General features: G+C 36.6%; 2 protein-coding genes across 4 annotated transcripts in view; one reads left to right on the forward strand and one right to left on the reverse strand.

The window, feature by feature from the left end:
* RFC1 (replication factor C subunit 1) overlaps positions 1 to 6,893 on the forward strand; it is a 99,443-nt gene extending 92,550 nt beyond the window's left edge. Inside the window, exons 24-25 of one of the 2 annotated variants that reach the window (XM_074229618.1) lie at positions 4,599 to 4,793; positions 6,234 to 6,893. In XM_074229618.1, coding sequence (XP_074085719.1) covers positions 4,599 to 4,793; positions 6,234 to 6,323 — 285 coding nt within the window. In that variant the 3' untranslated portion in view covers positions 6,324 to 6,893. The remainder of the gene's footprint in view (positions 1 to 4,598; positions 4,794 to 6,233) is intronic. The other variant, XM_074229619.1, reaches the window with a different exon arrangement.
* A 1,350-nt stretch (positions 6,894 to 8,243) lies between these two features.
* The window catches only part of WDR19 (WD repeat domain 19), a 78,142-nt gene continuing 66,477 nt past the window's right edge, over positions 8,244 to 19,908 (reverse strand). Inside the window, exons 31-37 of one of the 2 annotated variants that reach the window (XM_074229617.1) lie at positions 19,377 to 19,501; positions 15,622 to 15,703; positions 14,114 to 14,264; positions 13,562 to 13,685; positions 13,044 to 13,120; positions 12,438 to 12,559; positions 8,244 to 10,430 (exon numbers count right to left, since the gene is read on the reverse strand). In XM_074229617.1, the coding sequence (XP_074085718.1) occupies positions 12,448 to 12,559; positions 13,044 to 13,120; positions 13,562 to 13,685; positions 14,114 to 14,264; positions 15,622 to 15,703; positions 19,377 to 19,501 (671 nt within the window). In that variant the 3' untranslated portion in view covers positions 8,244 to 10,430; positions 12,438 to 12,447. Of the gene's footprint in view, positions 10,575 to 12,437; positions 12,560 to 13,043; positions 13,121 to 13,561; positions 13,686 to 14,113; positions 14,265 to 15,621; positions 15,704 to 19,376; positions 19,502 to 19,908 lie in introns of both variants that reach the window. The other variant, XM_074229616.1, reaches the window with a different exon arrangement.

Raw genomic sequence — 19,908 nt, forward strand, 5'->3', positions numbered from 1 at the left:
CTCTTCCAGTCTATATTGGCATCATTTTTGATTTCTCCTGCTGTGAAAGTTAAAACCAGTCTGTTGCCAACTTCTATCAGTTTTTTCCTGTAATATCTCTCAAATCCCTCCTAACATTTTCATCCCTTTTAAATCTTTCTACAACCCTTGTTATGAGCCTCATCTTTCCCTACTATTATAAGTTTTATATTAGTCTTCTTGCCTCCTGAAATTCCTCTATCGAAACCATTTTCCAGTCTCTTAACCCCAGTAATCTTCCTTATATACCACTTTGATCTTGTCTTTCTTGTCCTAGACATTTCCTTGTTGAGATGACCCTGGGTAAGTCACTTAATTTCTCTGTTCCTGTTTCTTCTGCAAAATATTGAGTTGACATGGATAAAACGTTTTGCAAACCTTAAAGTTTTACGTACATGGCAGCAATAGCTGTGGTCCTTGGCTACCTTCCACATGTGCCCCACCAGTGCTTGCCTTTGCTTGACAGTTTTCAGGCTTCCATCTTCGCTTCTTCTCCCAGCCTGTCTCACCTGTGGTTTCTTCTGGCTATTCCTCTGTCTGCTTCTTCCTGCTCCAAGGCAGGCATTCCAGGAGGCATCCTAGGAACCAAAAGAATGATTTTGAAGGAGAGCTTTGAACAGTCTCATCCCCAGCATTCCTCTGTGAATCTCACTTCAATCACTTTTACTGTACTTAGTGGTCCATATGCTACCAACCCCCAACTCCTCCTGTACTCTTTCCACCCCACTGTGATTCTGCACCTCAGCTATTGATGGACCAACCCCAGTCTGCGCTGCCTACTTTTTTCACCCTAACCTCCTTACCCTTTCCTTCGGGATATTAGCCTCCAGATTCTCTCTCACCTCTTTCCACTCTTCACCATGGGTATCCTTATCTTCAATTCGCTAATTTATTATTGTTCTCTACCTTTCCTTCTATTTTCCGACTCTCAGAGACTTGGTGCCCTCCTGCCGCCGCCCCCCCCCCCCCCCCCCCCCACTTTGTGGCACTGATTGCCCCTGATTCTTTGCTTCTTGCGTCTACTCTCTGACCATTTCTCTGCCGCGATCATTTGTAGTCCAACCACCTTGGATGAGAATCCACCTTCATCCCCTGTTCTGGACACTGCTACTGCTTCTTCTTCTTCTTCTTCTTTCTTCTTCTTCGTTTTTGCAAGGCAAATGGGGTTAAGTGGCCTGCCCAAGGCCACACAGCTAGGTAACTATTAAGTGTCTGAGACTGGATTTGAACCCAGGTACTCCTGACTCCAAGGCCGGTGCTTTATCCACTACGCCACCTAGCTGCCCCTGACACTGCTTCTTTCTTCCTGACCCCAAGAACCTCTTCATCCTTATCTGGGAAGCTCCTTGCTTGGGAGTCTTGAAGTGCTGGAGAGAATAAGAAAAGCTGGGCACAGTCCTGGTCTTAAGGAACTCATTCAGCACCCAAGCCAGTTCCTAAACTAATCAGATCCTGTGTCTGCTAAGACGGCAGAGATGATCTTAACATCGTTCTGATCTCAGTTTTGTAGCATTCTGTTTTTGCCCATGACTTGTAGCTCCTTCACTTGATCTTTGTCTTTATCTGACCTCTGTTTTTCCTTGCCTTGGGTCTCCCTGAGTCACCGTCTGTAATGTCTGTCTTCTCTCCCTTTCCCTCTGCAGCACCTTGGTAAACCAGTTCAACTCTACACTATCTTCTGGGTTCGAATCCCACATTTCTTGATCCTATGGCCAGTCAAGCCTTGGCAAACCTCATCCTTGCATTTCATCCCCAGTTGACCTCCTTCCAGGGATTTGTGTGCCAGAGCTGGAGAAAATCATGAATTTAATGATTAGATCTGCTTCTCCTTTCTGTTCCATAATCTCCCCTGGGCTCTCACTGAAGCAAGGTAGTCCTTCCATGCTTCCTTCAGAGAATCCCTCCTTCACTCATCACAGCAACCATTCTAAACATTTTCAGGCCTCACATTCTGCCCTCTTCCTCACTTTTATAGCTGAGAACCTCACCTCAAATCTGGCAAAAAAAAAAAGTTATTTGCTTGGAGCTACTTTTTTCCCCTTCCTTCTCACATCACTTAAACATCTTCCCACTACTTTTGCTTAAGAGGAAGCCCTGCCAAGGTAAAATCTTCTACATTCACTTTTTTTTTTTTGAGAGAAAATTGTACATTTTATTCACAAACCTTGCAAGATACATCTTGCAAGATACGGGTACCTCACCTGACTCACGAAGTGGTCTTGGAACATCAGGTAATTTATGGTCTTCAGAAACTCTTTCCCCTCCCTCATGGATTTTTATTTTTATAGGCTCTCAGAGTTTGAGTTATAATCTAAAAGGTCCACTCATTCCATGATATGCCCCAATATGATTCCCCCCTCCACTTCCTACAAAGCATGATATGCTAATGAACCCCAATCGTCACAGGGGGTGTGTGGGTTAATATTCAATTACCTAATTTCACAAACTCAGTTGCATTAGGTCAAAATCTCTAGGTCACTCTTGACCGGTTGAGATCTGGTTTTGGGTTTGGTATCCCTGGAATGGGATTAGGAGAACTCTCCCTGTCTTGTGATTGACTGGACCATTCCCCCTTTGTAATGGATTTCCTGGGGGCTCCCTCCCCTCCTCACCCTGTGAAGACCAGCAGCCTACACAACTCCCCCCTTTTCTTTTTAATAACACCTTGGTTTTCACACTTCACCAGCAGTCTTCCTCAAATTAATTCACAATCCTCATCCTTGATAGGACTACTGAATTTCCCTATCAATATCTTTACCTCTTCCTTATTAGAGCCATACACCAGTCCTAATTTGCTGATAGAATTTTGTACTATGAATTATTAACTGGATCATGCACAGGAGACACACATGGCTAATAGGATTATCCCACTTAGGGCCAATAGTAAGCTACCCAGTAACTGTTTCCACCATGAACCAGTACACCAATTCAAGAGGTACTAAATGGGCTTGTCCAGGTTTGGACTGGAACTCTACATTCACTTTTTTTTTTTTTGAGGATAATAGTTTAACATTTTATTTGTTTTCCAATTATATACAATTGCAATATGTACCCATCATTTTTTGCAAGGCTCTGAATTCTACAGCCCCTCCCCCCACAGAAGGCTGTCTGACAATCTCTACATTGTTTCCATGCCACACATTGATGTAAATTGAATGTTATGAGTAAACATAAGAATAAACACCCTCCCCCAAGAAGATGGGAAACCTCAAGAGAGAGAGAGAGAGAAAAAAATGTACTTCAGTCTGTGTTCAGATTTCAATGGCCATTTTTTATTCTAATTGGTGCTATTTTGCCTACTTTGTCATTTTAATTTTTACCTGGGGAATCTTAAGCAGGTACCTGCTAATAAATCTAAGGTAGGCCCTAGAACACCATTTTGATTTCTCAGAAGAACCCTAAATTAATAATAGCCATATGAAAAAAATACTCCAAATCACAATTAGAGAAATGCAGAATTAAAGCTATTCTGATATCATACCTTTATCCTCATCAGATTGACCAAGTTGACAGAAAAGGACAACAAATGCTAAATAATCTGAATAATTAATAATATAATTAATGCACTGTTAGTAGAGCTGTGAACTGATCCAGCCATTCTGGAAAGCAATTTGTAACTATCCTGAAAATGTTATTAAATTGTGTGTGCACTGTGATATAGTAATACCACTACTAGGTCTATGAAGAACCAAAGGAAAAGGAAAAAGATCTATATTTACAAGAATATGTCAGCTCTTTCTGTGGCAGAAATAATCTGAAACTAAAGGGAATGCTTATTCATTGGGGAATGGCAGAACAAATGATGATAAATGAATGTGGTGGGATAATACCACTGCTGTAAGAAATGATGACAGGGATAATTTCAGACAAACTTGATAATTTTTATGTGGAGTAGAGTGAAAAAATCTGGAGAAGTTTCTTTAATGACAGCATTATAAAGACAAACAACTTTGAAGAATTTAAGAAATCTTTCCAATACCATGACCACACAATTTCAGATAATTCATTCAGGACAACAATTGCTAAATAAGTCCTGAAGACAAGTGATAGTAGTTAAGTGTACAGGTTGAGACATATTTTCACCCTGGCCATCATGATAATTCATTTTGCTTAATTGTGTCTATTTGTTACAAAGATTTTGTTTTCCTTTTTCAATTGCGGGGGTTGGGGGGACAGGATTAGAAAGGTGAGAAGAAAGTGGATTTTTTGATAGAAAAAAAATTAGAGAACAGTTAGTGCATTTATTAAAAGTGACTTGGTGGGGCAGCTAGGTGGCGCAGTGGATAGAGCACTGACCCTGGAGTCAGGAGGACCTGAGTTCAAATTTGACCTCAGAGAATTATTACCTAGCTGTGTGACCTTGATCAAGTCATTTAAACCCATTGCCTTGCCCCCAAAAAAATGACTTGAAGGGACAGTTGGTAGTGCTGTGGATAGAGCACTAGGACCTGGGTTCAAAATAGGTCTCAGACACGAAAAACATTGCCAAAAAATGTTTTTGAGTTACTGTGTCTTGAAGTCACAAAGAAATAGTTGAGACTCAGTTTTTTTTTTTTTTTCTCTATGATTATTCCATCCAGGTTAAGGCAGCCTTTACCCGAGGCTACAATAAAGAGGTGCATCTCACTCCATATTCACTTCAAGTAACAAAGACATCTGCTAGACAGAGTGGGGGGCCATTGCTGAATTCCGACTACAGTGAAGAGTTCAATGAGGACGAGTCCCAGGCTGAGGAGAAAGACCAAGATGGGATCGAGATGGATGCCATGATCAAGGTATTTTATCTCTGGCACAAGTTTTGTATACTGCCACTTTTTATTGATAGAACCTGATAGAACCTAGTATTTCATTGGTCTTGGATTCCCCGGGCCCTTTGGCGCCCAGGGGCAGGGCTTGCTTGCTCCAGACCCTCTTGCCCAGTGTCTTGTCCAGAGGGAGCTCTGGGCCAAGGGCTTGGGGATATAGTAGCTCTCTTTTCTTCCTCTTAGGCGAAAGGTTTTTTTTTTTTTTTTTTTTTTTTTTGTTCTTTAGTATCTTTATGAGAAAGGAATGTGATAGTGGATGCTGCAGGGGGGCTTCCCTGGCCAGGACCTAGAGGTTGGCAACAGGGCCTCTGCTGCTGAAGTCATGGGGGAAAAGGGCCTCAGCATAGCAGCACATTTTATTTAAACATTTTTACATTGCTGCTTCTGCCTCCTTTCCCCCAATTGAATCACAACAGATAAAACAACCCTAGAAAAATAAACCCTCAGTATTAACATACCTAATCTAGTAAAGCGAGTCCCCATGTTGGCTGTGCTCCCAAATGAAGTCATTCCTGGAAAGCCAGTTGTCCCTGTTGATGCAGCTAGTAAGAGTCTGGGGGCGTCCTGACCACCACCCTGTGACAATCACAGCTTCAGGATCCCCCACTCTGAAATGATTCGCTGACCCTTCTGACTGATCTTCATTTCTATCCTTCTGCCCCATCCCTCACCATCCCTTTCAAAGGCAGCGCAGCCTCCTTACCCTCTCTACCTCCTTTTCCTTGTAGTCTGTTTCCTTCTCTCCTAGTCTTGAACTGGACATCTGTATGTTCTCTGTCCTTAACTCCCTCTAATTCTTATCCTTTCACTGTTGGTGTTACTAACATTTCTAGAATTCAGTCAGATGATGGATATGATTGTGAAAGCTTCTACAATTGTGCTTTACAAATAGTGATAGCTTTCAACCAAAGCTATTGATGGCAGATTTGTAATGAGGTTGCTGGCCCAGGGGCTGGAAAGGTAGACTTTGAATCCTGCCTCTGTGACCCTGGACAAATCACATAACCTCCCTCAGCCTCCTTTTCTCAACTATAAAATGAGGGTGATTATACTAACATTTATCTCTTCCACTTGTGAGGATTATGTGATGTATTGTGCTATGTATGGTTTAGCAGATGCCTTTTTTTGCTTCTACTAAAGTAATCGTGTGGATTCTTTTCTTTATTAGATTATGTTAATTGTTTTTTAATGTTGAATCTACCATTTTTACATCTCTGATATAAATCCAATATGGTCATGGTGAATTATTTTTTGCAGTGTTAATTTGCATGGATCTAACATTTTTACCTTTCCATGTTATCTAGAAAATAGTTCAGATTTGATTTACCCTGACAGTAAGCTTAATGTATAAATAAATTGACTCTTAAGTGTGATGTGGTAATGTTTACATACATGTTTTTGTTTTTTCAGCAGAAAAGGGCAAAATCTTCAAAGTCTTCGAAACCAGAAAAAGATACAGAGAACAAAAAAGCAAAGGGGAAAAATTCAAAAAAAACCTAATTAAATTGAATTAATCCCATATTGACAACCTCTCTGTAATTAATTACTTGGCATGGTTGGAGCTTTTGGAAAAAGCTTGTATTGATTGGAAGAATTGTGGCTTGGCAGTAATGGTACTGTTTTGGGGTGCCCTTCATTATTCAGAGAACTGTGGCACAACAAGAAAGATTCAATTAGTTGACTAAAAAATGCTCCTCTTATAGAGGGTGGTTTGACTTCTTCCACTTTTCAATGGCAATGTAATTACATCATTTAGTTTCAAAGCTACTTGTAAAATTCTTAAGAAATGCAGGCTTTGGGATAAGATTTTTATAGTCAATTATTAACACGCCTAGGTTCAGCAACACCATAGTAACTTTTACAGGCTTTGGAATAGAATGTATTCTGGTAGCCTTCTTAGGGCCAATGTCTTTTTTTTTTTTTAAACTAGTTACTATTATGTGGCGAAATTTTGTAAATAGAACATAATGAAAAAACCACTACCAACACGTGGGTATTTCTTTTGTATATTATCAAACGTTGCAAAAATCTGCAATAAAATTACTTTTACATGAAAATTTTAAAATCTTATTTGTTTCCCCTTGACTTTTTCTTTTAGTTTTTGCAATGCAAATGGTATTAAGTGGCTTGCCCAAGGCCACATAGCTAGGTACTTATTAAGTGTCTGAGGCCACATTTGAACTCAGGTACTCCTGACTCCAGGGCTGTGCTCTATCTATTTTATCACCTACTTGCCCCCAAAAATCTATTTGTTTCTTCACTTATTATGGTTATAATTAAAGATAGCATTGTTTTAGTATATATATTTGATATCCTAGTTTGTAATTTGGAAAAAAATCTGAATAATAGTTACATTTATTACCATGTGAGACCTAAATTTTATTGGTCTCTTTATTAAGAATAAAATTATGATGCTTTATGTTTGTCAGAAAATACTTCCAAATTCTTTACTCTCTTTCATGAAGGCTTTGTTTGATCCTGTCAGCCTTTAATTACTCCCAATTAATCCAAAGACTTAGTTCTTGTACACAATCATTTTTAAGTATTGTAATCTTCAGGACAGGGACTGGTGACTATTTTAATACAGAGTTTTGATATGCTGCCATTCCTCTATGATCATACTTTAAATAGTTAAAGTGCCATCAGTATGATGTGTATTTCTCTTCCCCTGCTCCATATACTTGTATTTCTAGCTAATCACTATGGAGACACTACCTTTTGAATGAGTCTAGGGAATAGGACTTAATTCTTTTGGTTTTCTAATAATGAACAGCCTTGACTCTGTCCTTCACCCTGTTAAAGCAGCACAGTATTCTTCCATAGTGAGAGTACTTTTTTCTCTGCTGACACCTGATTGCAATTTTCCATGACTTAAGTAGATGCTTGTGAAGTTGTGGTTGAAATTCTTAATTCAGCAGCCAAACTGATGATAAACTTCTCAGAACCAGGCTGGCACTAAGGTGATAGACATCTTCTTTTCCTTAGTTAGGAAGACAAGAGGGTTATTTCCTTGCCACAGTTAGCCATTGGATTAGCCATGCAATGACTGCTGAAAACAGGTTAGTATGCTGGGTGAGTTTTGTTCAGTTATATCTTACAAAATGATTCAGCAATGAGAGTCATTTATTAATTGTTGTTGGAGTTTCAAATGAGGGTTAGTAAGTTAGTCTACAAGCACTGCCTAGTTAGCAGTTTATTACAAACTTATGAATGTAAGGGAATGGTCATGCTTTTGTACATTTGGGTTTTTTCCCAACCACAGAAAGGAAAATCTTCAAAACTTTCAAACTCAGAAAAAAAAATGGAGGGGAAAAAGCCCCCTCAAACTACACTGGAATGTACCTTACTGCACTGGGCTGATAATTTATGCTTCTCAAACCTGACTATCTATCCCCCCTTAGAGGTCAGAGAATAAAAATGAAGATAAATTTCAAATATTCAGTCATCAGTTTACTTTTAAATATATTTCAAGATACAAAAATATTAAAATGTAAGTGTTTACAAAATCACAATACAGGAGGCAGAATTGAGATTGAATCATGCAGCGAAAAAGTACACCATGGATAAACAAAGAAAATACGAAAAATGCAGTAAAGGACCAGGAAAAATTGTCCAGAAATCCTCTTGAGACACATTTTTTAGTTATCCCAGGACTATGAGCAAGCCTCTTTTATATTTGAGTCTTTAAATTTTCCACCATATAATTATGGAAGGAGAGAATACAACAAATGCAAATATTTGATATAAGAAATAAGGCTGAACAACAGTTGTATTATTGTATTATTTATACTTGATTACATTTCTTTTATCTCAGTTGGAGAATGACTATGGTACAGTTCTGGTCATTTAATGCAACAAACTGAAGCACAATCCATGTGGAATAGCTCTTCTACTAGTTGAACTTTTGTATTCAGGAAAAGGGCCAAGTAATTATTATAGGTAGGAAGTCATAAAAAGGAGAGGACGGGGTTGAACATAGCTGCTTTTAAAGAACTGTGGAGTTGCACTCTTGAGTGAAATCACTAAAACAGACCATAAAACTATTATTTCTATTAAGGAAGCTAAGCATTTCTTGAAGTACCTGCTTCTTGAAAGGAGACCTAAAGAATAGCACAAATTCATAAACCTGTGGTAATTCAATTTGAGCTGGATCCAATTCCTCTAAAGTACTTATGAAGAAAATAATATAAAAAAGTTTGCAGAGCTTGTGGGGTTCAGATGAGTTAATCTAACCTCACTTGTTGACAAAAAATGGTTGTCTAGTCTCTGCACTCCTCTGGTCATGGGAACTTAAGAAATGCAGGACCAAAGAAACTTACACAATTAGGGGGGAAAGCCGATATGTAAATTTATTTGTGTAGTTGAAATTTTTCCGATGAAACAAAACTGGCATATTCTAACTTGATTCAGCACCACTTATTAAATGTGGGAAAGGTGAGTGTTTAGTTCAGGATCTTATTTTGTATCAGTCCCTTTTGGCAGACTGGGAAGCCCATAAACACCTCTCAGAATGTTTTTAAATACATAAAATAAAAAGAATTATAAAAGAAATCAATCAATCACATTGAAATATATTTCACAAATCATAGAAAAGAAAAAAAGTCCATGGTCCCCTTGTTAAGAACTTTTGGTTTAGTTTCTGAATTACTTGCTGATAGTGGAATTGTATTCTACTGTATTCTTGAGATTTTTCTGGACTTTGAATATTAACAAAAACTATCAGCCTTAGGGGAGGCATGCTGCTGTACAAGCATTTAATCAATCAAGTGGTGTCTTTTATGTATCAATTGTGTGCAAAGCACCAGCAACAGACATCAAAAAAAATGAAAGTCACTACCCTTGAGAGCTTTCATTACACAGATGTTGCCATTTTTTAATAAACATGCCATAAAGCCATGATCTTAAGTAATTACTAATTTAAGTTTGTAAATAGTTCGACGGTTGCTTTCATTCGGATTATTTTTACAAATCCTCGAGAACTTGCTTTCAGAGCTAGTCTACAAATCACAAAGTCCATTTCAGTTCAATCTGCAGTTCAGACCCTGCTCTGAAGGGCGCCATGACTGCCCTGGTGTCACGATGGGCCCCGGTGCCATCTTGGTCTTAGGCTCTGCAGTCAGTCATTAAGGGCTCCTTGAATGATAGTTGGTGCTCTCTTCTCCAATTGGAGTTGGTTTTGTACAACCTGGAGAGGACGGATGCTGCTAGGCCTAGTACTTCTCAGGGCTTAATCAGTGCTTACTCAGATTCATGATCATGATAGGTACCATGATACAAGAGAAGCAGTTTCACAGCCCACCTCTGACATGAGGAATCACCTGACCTTTGGTCATCTGTAAAATGGGAAAATAGTAAAGTGCTATACAGATGTCAGATTTATTATTTTTATAAAGTGAGTGCTTAAGGATGGTGCAATACAGCAGGGGCTTAATAAATGATTGTTGAACTGACTTGAAAAAATGAAACTGATTTTCTTGGATAGTTCATAAACTGACTAATGGCAGTCTGGAATAAAGAATTCCAAAATTGTTTTTAATTATGGCATCATTACTGAAGAGGATAGTCTCACAGGGTAACCATTTTGAAGGATAATTTTCACTGTGGAAACTGTAGGAAAAAAAATATATCATTACTATGTAGTCATCACACATCTTCCACTTGATTACTCTTCAGACTTGTCCCACAGTAAGTGTTTCCTCTATTGTCGTGAGGCTGTGTGTGCTTGATGACTAATTGGACCTATATAAGTACCTGAGAATTAAAAAAAAATACTGTATTAAGCTGATTGACTTTAATTTCTAGGAAAATTAAAATTATATTGAATATTGGATAAAAATGAATATTGGAACTATAAGCAAATTAGAAGATCAAGGACTAGTTTACCTGTCAGATCTATGGAAAGGGGAGCAGTTTATGACTAAGGAAGAGTTAGTGAACATCACCAAAAACCAATTAGATGATTTCGATTAAATTAAAAAGCTTTTGCACAGATAAAACCAGTGTAATCAAGATCAAAAGAAAGGTAGTAAATTGGGAAACAATCTTTACAACTAATGATTCTGACAAAGGACTCATTTCTAAAATATACAGAGAACTGAGTCATATTTTTAAAACAAAAAGCCATTCCCCAATTGACAAATGGTCAAAGGATATGCAAAGGCAATTTACAGATGAGGAGATCAAAGCAATCCCTAGCCATATGAAAAAATGCTCTGGATCATTAATTATTAGAGAAATGCAAATTAAAGCTTCTCTGAGGTACCACCTCACACCTCTCAGATTGGCCAGTATGACCAGGAAGGATAATGATCATTGTTGGAAGGGATGTGGGAAATCTGGGACACTATTACACTGTTGGTGGAGCTATGAACTCATCCAACCCTTCTGGAGAGCTATTTGGAACTATGCCCAAAGGGCAACAAAATGTGCATACCCTTTGACCCAGCAATACCACTACTGGGTCTATACCCTGAAGAGATGAGGAAAAAGGGTAAAAACATTACTTGTACAAAAATATTTATAGCAGCCCTGTTTGTAGTGGCAAAGAATTGGAAATCGAGTAAATGTCCTTCAATTGGGGAATGCCTTAGCAAACCGTGGTATATGTATGTCATGGAACACTATTGTTCTATTAGAAACCAGGAGGGATGGGAATTCAGGGAAACCTGGAGGGATTTGCATGAACTGATGCTGAGTGAGATGAGCAGAACCAGAAAAACACTGTACACCCTAACAGCAACATGGGAGTGATATTCAACCCTGAAGGACTTGCTCATTCCATCAGTGCAACAATCGGGAACAATTTTGGGCTGTCTGCAAAGGAGAGTGCCATCTGTATCCAGATAAGGAGCTGTGGAGTTTGAACAAAGTGCAAGGACTATTCCCTTTAATTTAGGAAAAAAAAAACCATATCTTATTGTCTGATCTTGTCACTTCTTAGACTTCTCTTCTCTTCTTTAAGGATATGATTTCTCTTTCATCACACCCAATTTGGATCAAGGTACAACATGGAAACAAAGTAAAGACTGACAGAGTGCTTTCTTTGGAGGGGTGTGGGGAGGGAAGCAAGACTGGGGGAAAACTGTAAAACTCAATATCTTTAATAAAAAGAAATTTAAAACTTTAAAAAATGAATATTGGAAAGGAAAAAAGGGAACTTTTAATAAGTCTAAATTTAAAAAGAATTTAAGGTAATGTGGTGAAGTGACTTGTCAAGGTCACACAGGTAGGTAATTATTAAATGGGGCTAGATTTGAACTCTGGTACTTAATCCACTATGCCATCTAGCTGCCCCAATAAGTCTAAATTTTTATCAAAATCTTCTAATTTGAGTTCATTTAAATAGTTAAATATCAGTTATATTACCTGAATAATTTTAAGAGAATATTTTATTGACCACTATGATTTTACCAACACTGAAGTTGTTCATGTATTCCATTATGGATCCATTCACTGCTCATGATATAAAAATGTAGCATCTATCTTAAATAGATGACTCATAAAAATGCATTATATTAAAATTATATTATAAACCATATTATAAATATTTGATGTTTGTGCTCTAAATTATGACCCTAAAATCTTAGAAAGGAGAACTAATACTGTAGTTGTTACCTGGATATAGTCATTGCTCCACTTCTCCTCTGGGGTATGGTGCAAAATCTGTGATTTTTTGAAGCTGATCACTTGTTAATCTTTCTGAACACATAGGACATGTGTTTTCTGTAGTTAGCATGCTGAATGGAGAGAAATCAAAGGAAATTAAATATGAAACATTTTTTGCTCCTTTATATTTGTGTGAAAATAACTCATGGCTTATGTATCTATTGGAATCCTTTCAGTTTTTCCTTCCTTATTTATCAAGGAAGTTAAAGAAATAGAAATATTATTATCATGTTTATTGTATTTTATGAGCACAATTCTTTTAAAAATGTTCTGTTGGTGCAATGAACAGAGCACTGGTCATGGAGTCTGGAGAACCTGAATTCAAATTCTGACTTAGACACTTGATTTTAGCTGTGTGACCTTGGCAAGTCAGCCCCATTGCCCCACCAAAAAACCAAACAAGACAAAAACAAAATTCATGACAGACTGCTTCAACTTTTGGGGTCTCTGGGAAAGTAAATATAAGTCACTTTTATATAACAGTTCATATCCCCAGGATTGGTCATTGATTCACTTAAAAGCAAATTACATCTAAGCAAAATGATTTTCACTTACATTTTGAATTCTGAGTATAAAGCAGGAAAGTCACAATGTGGACATGCAGTCCAGTCATCTTTTAACATATGCCGACCCTAAATCCAGTACAGTTAGAGAAATTAGCATTTTAAAAATGTTTTTATTTATGTTTATTCACTATAATATGAGAGACAAGACTTTATATTGACATTACTGCCATCTATAAGAATAAGTAGATAGCATTAAAAGGACTAAAAAACAGGCTAGAGACTTGTATGGCTCAGTGACAGACTTTTTTGGGTAAGTACAAAAGTCAGAAATGTGTAAAATTATATTCTTGATTCATAAAATGTTTTTATCTTTAAGATGAAATTTATGGTGCTTATAAGCATTTCTATTAAGTCTTAATATACTAAATGAATAGTGCTACAGGATAAAGGGAATGCTACAGAAAATTTAGAAATAAGGATTATTTCAGAAGGTAAGGAGAAAGTGTTAGCATAAAAACAATCAAATAGTTCATAAATACAAAGAAAAATATTTTTAATAAAGCTTACAGTGGCAATACAGTATGGAATGTTATTTTTGCATCCAGGGCAGAGTAGTTCAGTCTCAGGGAGCGGGAATTCACAAAATGGACAAGGTGTTGAGGCCTCTTCTATTTCTGATGTGTCAGGTCTCCTGTGAGGAGAAATCATACATCATTTACAAGAACAGGTCCTTGTTCTGAAATTAGAATAACAAAATCAAGGCATCAATAAGCCTATAATCTCAGCTTTGAAATCAGAGATACTATATACTATATAGTTGAGGATTATATTTGTTTATTTTTCCTCATACAAAACAAATAACATTTCAGTTTGTTTTTGAGGACAATAGATAGATATGGACTATTATTAATAAGAACGTTCCCCATGTGCCTTGGGGGCTTCTTTATAAATTATGAGAGTATCTAAAATCACTCACTTGATGTTCACTGGTGTGCACCATTCTTGTTCTCAGAATGGCTTATTAACCAGAAAATAGCATTTCTGTCATTCATTCACCTATTTATGATCCTGCTATATTTTTAAAAATGTAACAACATAAAACCAGAGAAATTCACTCACCTCACCATTGCTTCAATTTTTTTTTTATATTTGATATCTATTTTATTACGATACTCAGGTCTCATCAACATAGCAGCAAAACTAAAAGCAGAGTTTTTCAGACCTGCTCTGTGACACTCTATTACAGTAGAAGTCAGGATAGGTACAATGTCTGTAATACAAATAGCACAGCAAAATAGTAATATGTCATTAACAATAGCATAAAAACAGCCCAGAACAAATACTGTGTACTAAATCTAAGGAAAAACTAACTAATTCTATCTAAACAAATTTGTTCACATTTATAAAAGTGAAACATTCCCATAATGGAAAATGATCAAAAGAAATGAATAATTCTTAGAGAAAACATAATGAATTACAAAAAGTATACTCACTAGCTATAGTTATAATTTTAAAAAAAGAATGGCAAAAGCCAAATTATATACACAAACGAAGAGATCACAAGTAGCTCCAGAGCAAATATATTTTGTTGGAAGCTTATTTTTCAAAACCAAAATGTAAACCATTTGGAGTCTTATGATTTTATTTGGAATTTCATTCTTCATTCTATTTGACTATCAGCATTTCCTGAGATTATCATCTAATTAAAAAAGTTATTTAAGAAAAATCAAAACATGCCAGAATAATTTAGCTCCAAAAATTATTTCATCTATCAGAACTAATCAATTTTATAGACTACAAGTCACAGTGAAGTTAAAGGATTTTTATAAAAGGCATGGTGACATTTGTCAAAGTTCTTTAATTATAACATGTCTCCTCCAGATCACATCATCATGACTAGAGATGAGAAAATAGCCCTGAAATGCTAATGACAACATGCCATCTTTTTCCTGTTCCTTCTATCCCTGTTCCCGAATTTCTCTGGACAGCAAGACCAGGCCCTCTCTCCTACCAGAGCACTTCCCCCAGAGCCTGGGGCTCCTCTTCCTGGAACAGCCCTCTACCACTATGACCCACTTACTGTGCACTAACCCTCTTTGTGAGCTCTGTGGTAGTTTCTTTTTTGTAGAAGGGCTACATGTTGCATGCCCACTTCCTGAATTTTTCTGAACAACACAGAATACCTGCACTTCCATTCCTCAAGCCCCCTGTCAACTCCCTTTTGGGTGCTATCTTCCCCACTGGAAACACTCTTAAGGCTTTTACTTTTATCTTGGGTTTAATCATACTTCTTCCTCTTCTCCTTCCCTTCCTCCCTTTTTTCTTCCTATTGCATGTTTATCTTTAAAAAAGGGGAAAAATTATTTTTAGAAATATTCAATTTCTGTATTTCTTTTTCACTTGATCTGTTACGCTATTTTTAAAAACACCAAACCAAACATGTTCAAGTGATTTATGAACTTTTCTTAACTGCAGCTGAAAGTTAAGTCCTAGCATCTTTTATGTAAAACAGCAAAAAAACTTTATGCTTGAAAAGAGATCTTGTGATGGAGCTGTCAAGTACATATTGATTAGGTTCACAGACTATTTTTATAAGTGGAAATGAGCTCTCCAAAGATGACACTTACGTGATGGAAATCTGCTAATGTTGTTGGCCACACGAATAAGCATTCGTGCTCCCTTCATATGATCTCCACTTTTCACATGAATCTGAAAGAAATTAGATAATTTACTCTGCAGTAAACATCCAAACACATGCATATTCATACTACTCTAAAGGAATGCATATGTGCAAGCACGTGAATTTTTTAAAACTCTTTTGTTTCTACTAAAAATAACAATTAGAATTCTACAATTTTCAAAAAAAGTTCTTGAATGTGAATGATAGTAACAATAATACTTTACATTGGTATAGATTTTCAGAATGAATTAATGTACAACATTCTCAAATGAACCTCACTGTGACCCTGATTATTAGGCAGGACATTACTGTAGACAAAAATCCGTTGCAAGAAGGTAGAGTTTATGTTACTGGCATTACTATGACTCATTGATTTTTGATTCTATTGGAATACTTAAAAGGAACAGATTTCCTAAAAGGGACAATATTTTATATCAAACACTCTATATCTGTGAGGAAATCCAGCTGGATTATTTCAGCTGGATGAACATTAATGACATCAAAAATGGGTGGCACTGTAGCTGGAGTGTAATACAGACGAACAGAAGGAAGAAGCAGACATGAATTCTGGAAGCAGAAATATTAAATAAATCTTATCAACAATAATATAATAAAAATTGCATTCAAAAAGTCTTTGAAGCAAAGATTAAAAATTAATTGGAAACTAACAATCCTATGGAATATATGGGTCAAAGGACTCATAGAAGCAATCAATAAATGCATTAAAGATAATGACAACAATTAGACTACAAAAAAATCTGTGCTATGCAATAGCACTGAGAGGAAAATTTCTATGTCTAAACTCAAAGAGTAGATAACTGAATTGAACGTGAAATGAAAAAAGTTGGAAAACTAAGAAATTTTAGAACCCCCTCCCCAATTAAATAGCAAAGCAAAAATACTGAAAATCAGAGATTTTGAAAGAGAAATTGAAAGTCAAAAAAAGTTTTTAAATAAAACCAGGAGCTATTTTTTCTTTTTTAGGTTTTTGCAAGGCAATGGGGTTAAGTGGATTGCCCAAGGCCACACAGCTAGGTAATTATTAAGTGTCTGAAGTCTGATTTGAACTCAGGTACTCCTGACTCCAGGGCTGGTGCTCTAACTATTCACTGCGCCACCTAGCTGCCTCATCTAGGCTCTATTCTTTTTGTAATTTTTTTTAGGTTTTTTTTTTGCAAGGCAAATGTGGTTAAAGTGGCTTGCCCAACGCCACACAGCTAGGTAATTATTACCTGAGGCTGGATTTGAGCTCAGGTACTCTTGACTCCAGGGCCAATATTCTTATCTACTGTGCCACCTAGCCACCCCCCGGAGCTATTTAAAGAAAAAACAAAAATCAATGAATTAAATTTTTACTCAATTACATGTAAAAACAATTTTTAACATTCCCTTTGGTAAATTTTAAGTTACAAACTCTCCCTTTCTTTCCTTCTTTATGAGAAGATGAGCAATTAATTAGTGAATTTGATTTAAAAATAAATCCAAATTGCCAGTATGTAGGAATAGGGGGAAAATTCATGAACAAACGAGAGAGATATTCATAGGAGGAAAACTTTGATTACATAATACAATTTTGCATAAATAAACCAACATGGCAAAAATTAGAAGAAAAGCAAGGGGAAAAATCCTTGCCTTTAGTTTCTCTGATAAAAATTTCATTTCTCAGACATCTATCTTATCTATCTATCTATATATGATGGAACTTAATAAAATGTAAAGAATGTAGCTATTCCCTATACTAATGTCAAAAGAAATAATCAATTCGTTGGGAAAGAAATCCAAGCTATTAATAGTTATATAAAAATGCTCTAAATCACTAGTAGAGAAATGCAAATTAAAAACACTGAAGTGCCTCTCAACACCCATGGTATTGGCTAAGAAAACAAAAAACTAACTTGACACATGCTAGAGGGACTGTGGGGAAATACATACATACATATATACATACATATATATGTATAGTTATGTACATAGATATAAACACTAATGCACTTTTAGCAGGGCTGGGAACTAGTCCAGCCTTTCTGAAGAACAATTTGGAAATGTGTCCAACATTAAAGTGGGCATGCACTTTGACCCAGAAATACTGTCAATTAGATCTGTCCACTAGAGATCAAAGAAAGAAGAATCAATGAGTACATGAACATTTAGTATGTTCTACATTCTAGGTAATAATAATAAAAAAAAAAGGGGGCACAAGACAGTCTTTGCCTTCAAGGAACAAATGTAACCTTCATATTCAAACAACTATGTAAAAAATCAAGCTACCTAACAACAGGAAGTAATTTTGAGAGGGAAGGCACTGGAAGGAAGAGGGGTTGGGAAAAGCTATAATAAAATATGGGATGGGATTTTAATTGGTCCTTAAAGGCAGACTGGGAGGTCAATAGTTGAAATACTGGAGGGAGAGGGAGAGTATTCTATGAAGAGAATGCCTAGAGATGCAATGTCTTGCTTATGGAACAGCCAGGAGGTTAGTGTCACTGGATTGAAGAGCATGTATTGGGTTGTGAGCTGTAAGAGGGCTAGGTAGGTATTTAGAGTTAGGATAGGAAGGGCTTTAAATGTCAATTTTTTTGTATTTGATTCTGGAGGCAATAGGAAACTGCTGGAGTTTATTGACTAGTGGGGATGAGAAGATAAGGCCTGCACTTTAGGAAAATTACATTAGGGGCTGAATGGATGATGAATTGGAGTAGACTATCAGAAGACAGCCTCAAGTCTGGCAGACCCATTAGCACATGAGGTGATGTGGGTGGCATCAGAATGGTGACATGGTAAGGGGATTCAAGGGGTTTATTCCAGAGATGTAAACTTGATGAGCCTTGACAACAGCTTGGATAGTGAGGAATCCAGGATGACTCCTAGGGAGTGGACCTGAGGGACTTTGAAGGATGGTGTAGGGAAGATAGGAAGTAGGGAGTGTTGAATGGGAAAGATAATGAGTTGTTTTAGATTGCAAGCTTAACATGAATCAGCAATGTGAAAGGGAGCTCTCTCTGGTCAGATCCCATATGGAAGGTGATGTTTAGTTCTAGGCATATTTTAGAAAGAATATTGACAAAATAGAGTAGATTCATTGGAGGTCAACAGTAAGAAAGCTGTAAAAGGACTGGATGAAGAAGAGAGCTTCTGAGGACATGACAGCTGTCTCCGGGATCTGAAGGTTGTCATTTGGAAGACAGTGAAGACTTGTTCAGCTTGGCATTAGAGCATCAGAATGGGTGAAGTTTCAGAGAAGCAAATTTAGGTTTGATTGAGGGAAAAACTTCCTAACAAGTAGAGCTATTTTGAAAGTAGAATGGGCTGCTTTGGAAAAGAATGAGAGGCTATCAATGGAAAAATTGAAATGGAACTTGAATAACCTGCTAAGCATGTTATAGAAGTGGTTTTTGCAAGTATGGATTGGACTAGATTGAATCCATATTAATTCAACAAGTAGGCATCCTCTGAGGTCCCTTTAAACTGAGATTTTTATTATCTTATTATTCTATGCCAAGGATGAAGAAGCTAATGTTTTGGATGTTAACTGACTTGTCTAAGATCACACAGCCAGTTGGTGAATCTAGAACCTAGTCATTGTAACTCTGACTTGGCTATGTACTTTCCACTACATTATCTTTAATCATTGATAGAAATGAGTGTGATGGTAGGAAAATATAATCTTAAATATGCATCCTATTCAATTTATTTATACATTACCTTCACTAAAATATAGCTGTGCAGAATCATAAGGTTGGTAGCCATCTCTGAAGGAATTTTGATTTTCTGAGTTTTTAATTCTGCATACATACTGAAGAGAACATCATGTGCATTTCGATAGTTTCCTTGAAAAAAAGGTACAGAATGTAAGATGACAAATTTACAAAAAATGGAATCTAAAAATTTGAGGGGAGCAGTTATTTTTTCCTTTTACAAATAAATGAATTATTTATATGCTCATTATGTTAAATGTTTTAAGTGACAAAAAGTCATTATGTTCTTTACCTTCTAGAAGAAAAAAGCTATGTACCCCCAAAATTAAATAAAAAACATATTAGAATATAACGATTTGTAAGAGAAGGTAAAATATGGAAGGAAGAATCATTTATGTGGCACCTACACTACTGTGTTTGAGTGCTTTAGAAAGATTATTGCATTTATTTGGTCCTTAACAACTCTGGGAGGTGGTTGCTTCTATTTCCTCATTTTGCAATTAAGGAAACTGAGGCAAACAGATTTTAATTGTCTTGTC

Source organism: Macrotis lagotis, chromosome 3, assembly GCF_037893015.1.
Source record: "Macrotis lagotis isolate mMagLag1 chromosome 3, bilby.v1.9.chrom.fasta, whole genome shotgun sequence".
NCBI lineage: Eukaryota > Metazoa > Chordata > Mammalia > Peramelemorphia > Peramelidae > Macrotis > Macrotis lagotis.